This window comes from Penaeus monodon, chromosome 19, assembly GCF_015228065.2.
Source record: "Penaeus monodon isolate SGIC_2016 chromosome 19, NSTDA_Pmon_1, whole genome shotgun sequence".
Classification (NCBI taxonomy): domain Eukaryota; kingdom Metazoa; phylum Arthropoda; class Malacostraca; order Decapoda; family Penaeidae; genus Penaeus; species Penaeus monodon.
Window position 1 is genome coordinate 28,580,288 of NC_051404.1, and position 254 is coordinate 28,580,541.

Consider the following 254-nt stretch of genomic DNA (forward strand, 5'->3'; position numbering starts at 1 on the left):
CTACTTCTACACCTTACCCAGTTTTTGCCCGGCGGAAAGCGTTATGAACAGCGCCAGGCTCACGAAAATGGCTCTCATCTCGAAGGGGCTGTGCTCGCAGTGGTGGTGATTTTTCTTGTGTTCCGTGAGTCTAAGTATTCTCGGGGTGAGCGCCGGAGAATAAGTGTCGGCAAAAGATGGCGCGGGCGTTATTTAAATCGTCCTTATCTCGAAGTGGCGCGAGCTCGAGCTCCTCTTCGCCGATTTGAATTTAC

At 52.0% G+C, this 254-nt stretch overlaps 1 protein-coding gene across 1 annotated transcript in view; it reads right to left on the bottom strand.

Annotated features, from left to right (window-relative positions):
• LOC119585155 (tyrosine-protein phosphatase Lar-like) overlaps positions 1-252 on the bottom strand; it is a 5,771-nt gene extending 5,519 nt beyond the window's left edge. The window contains exon 1 of the mRNA XM_037933785.1: positions 18-252. Within this exon, the coding sequence (XP_037789713.1) occupies positions 18-78 (61 nt within the window). The 5' untranslated portion in view covers positions 79-252. The remainder of the gene's footprint in view (positions 1-17) is intronic.
• Positions 253-254: the final 2 nt, after the last annotated feature.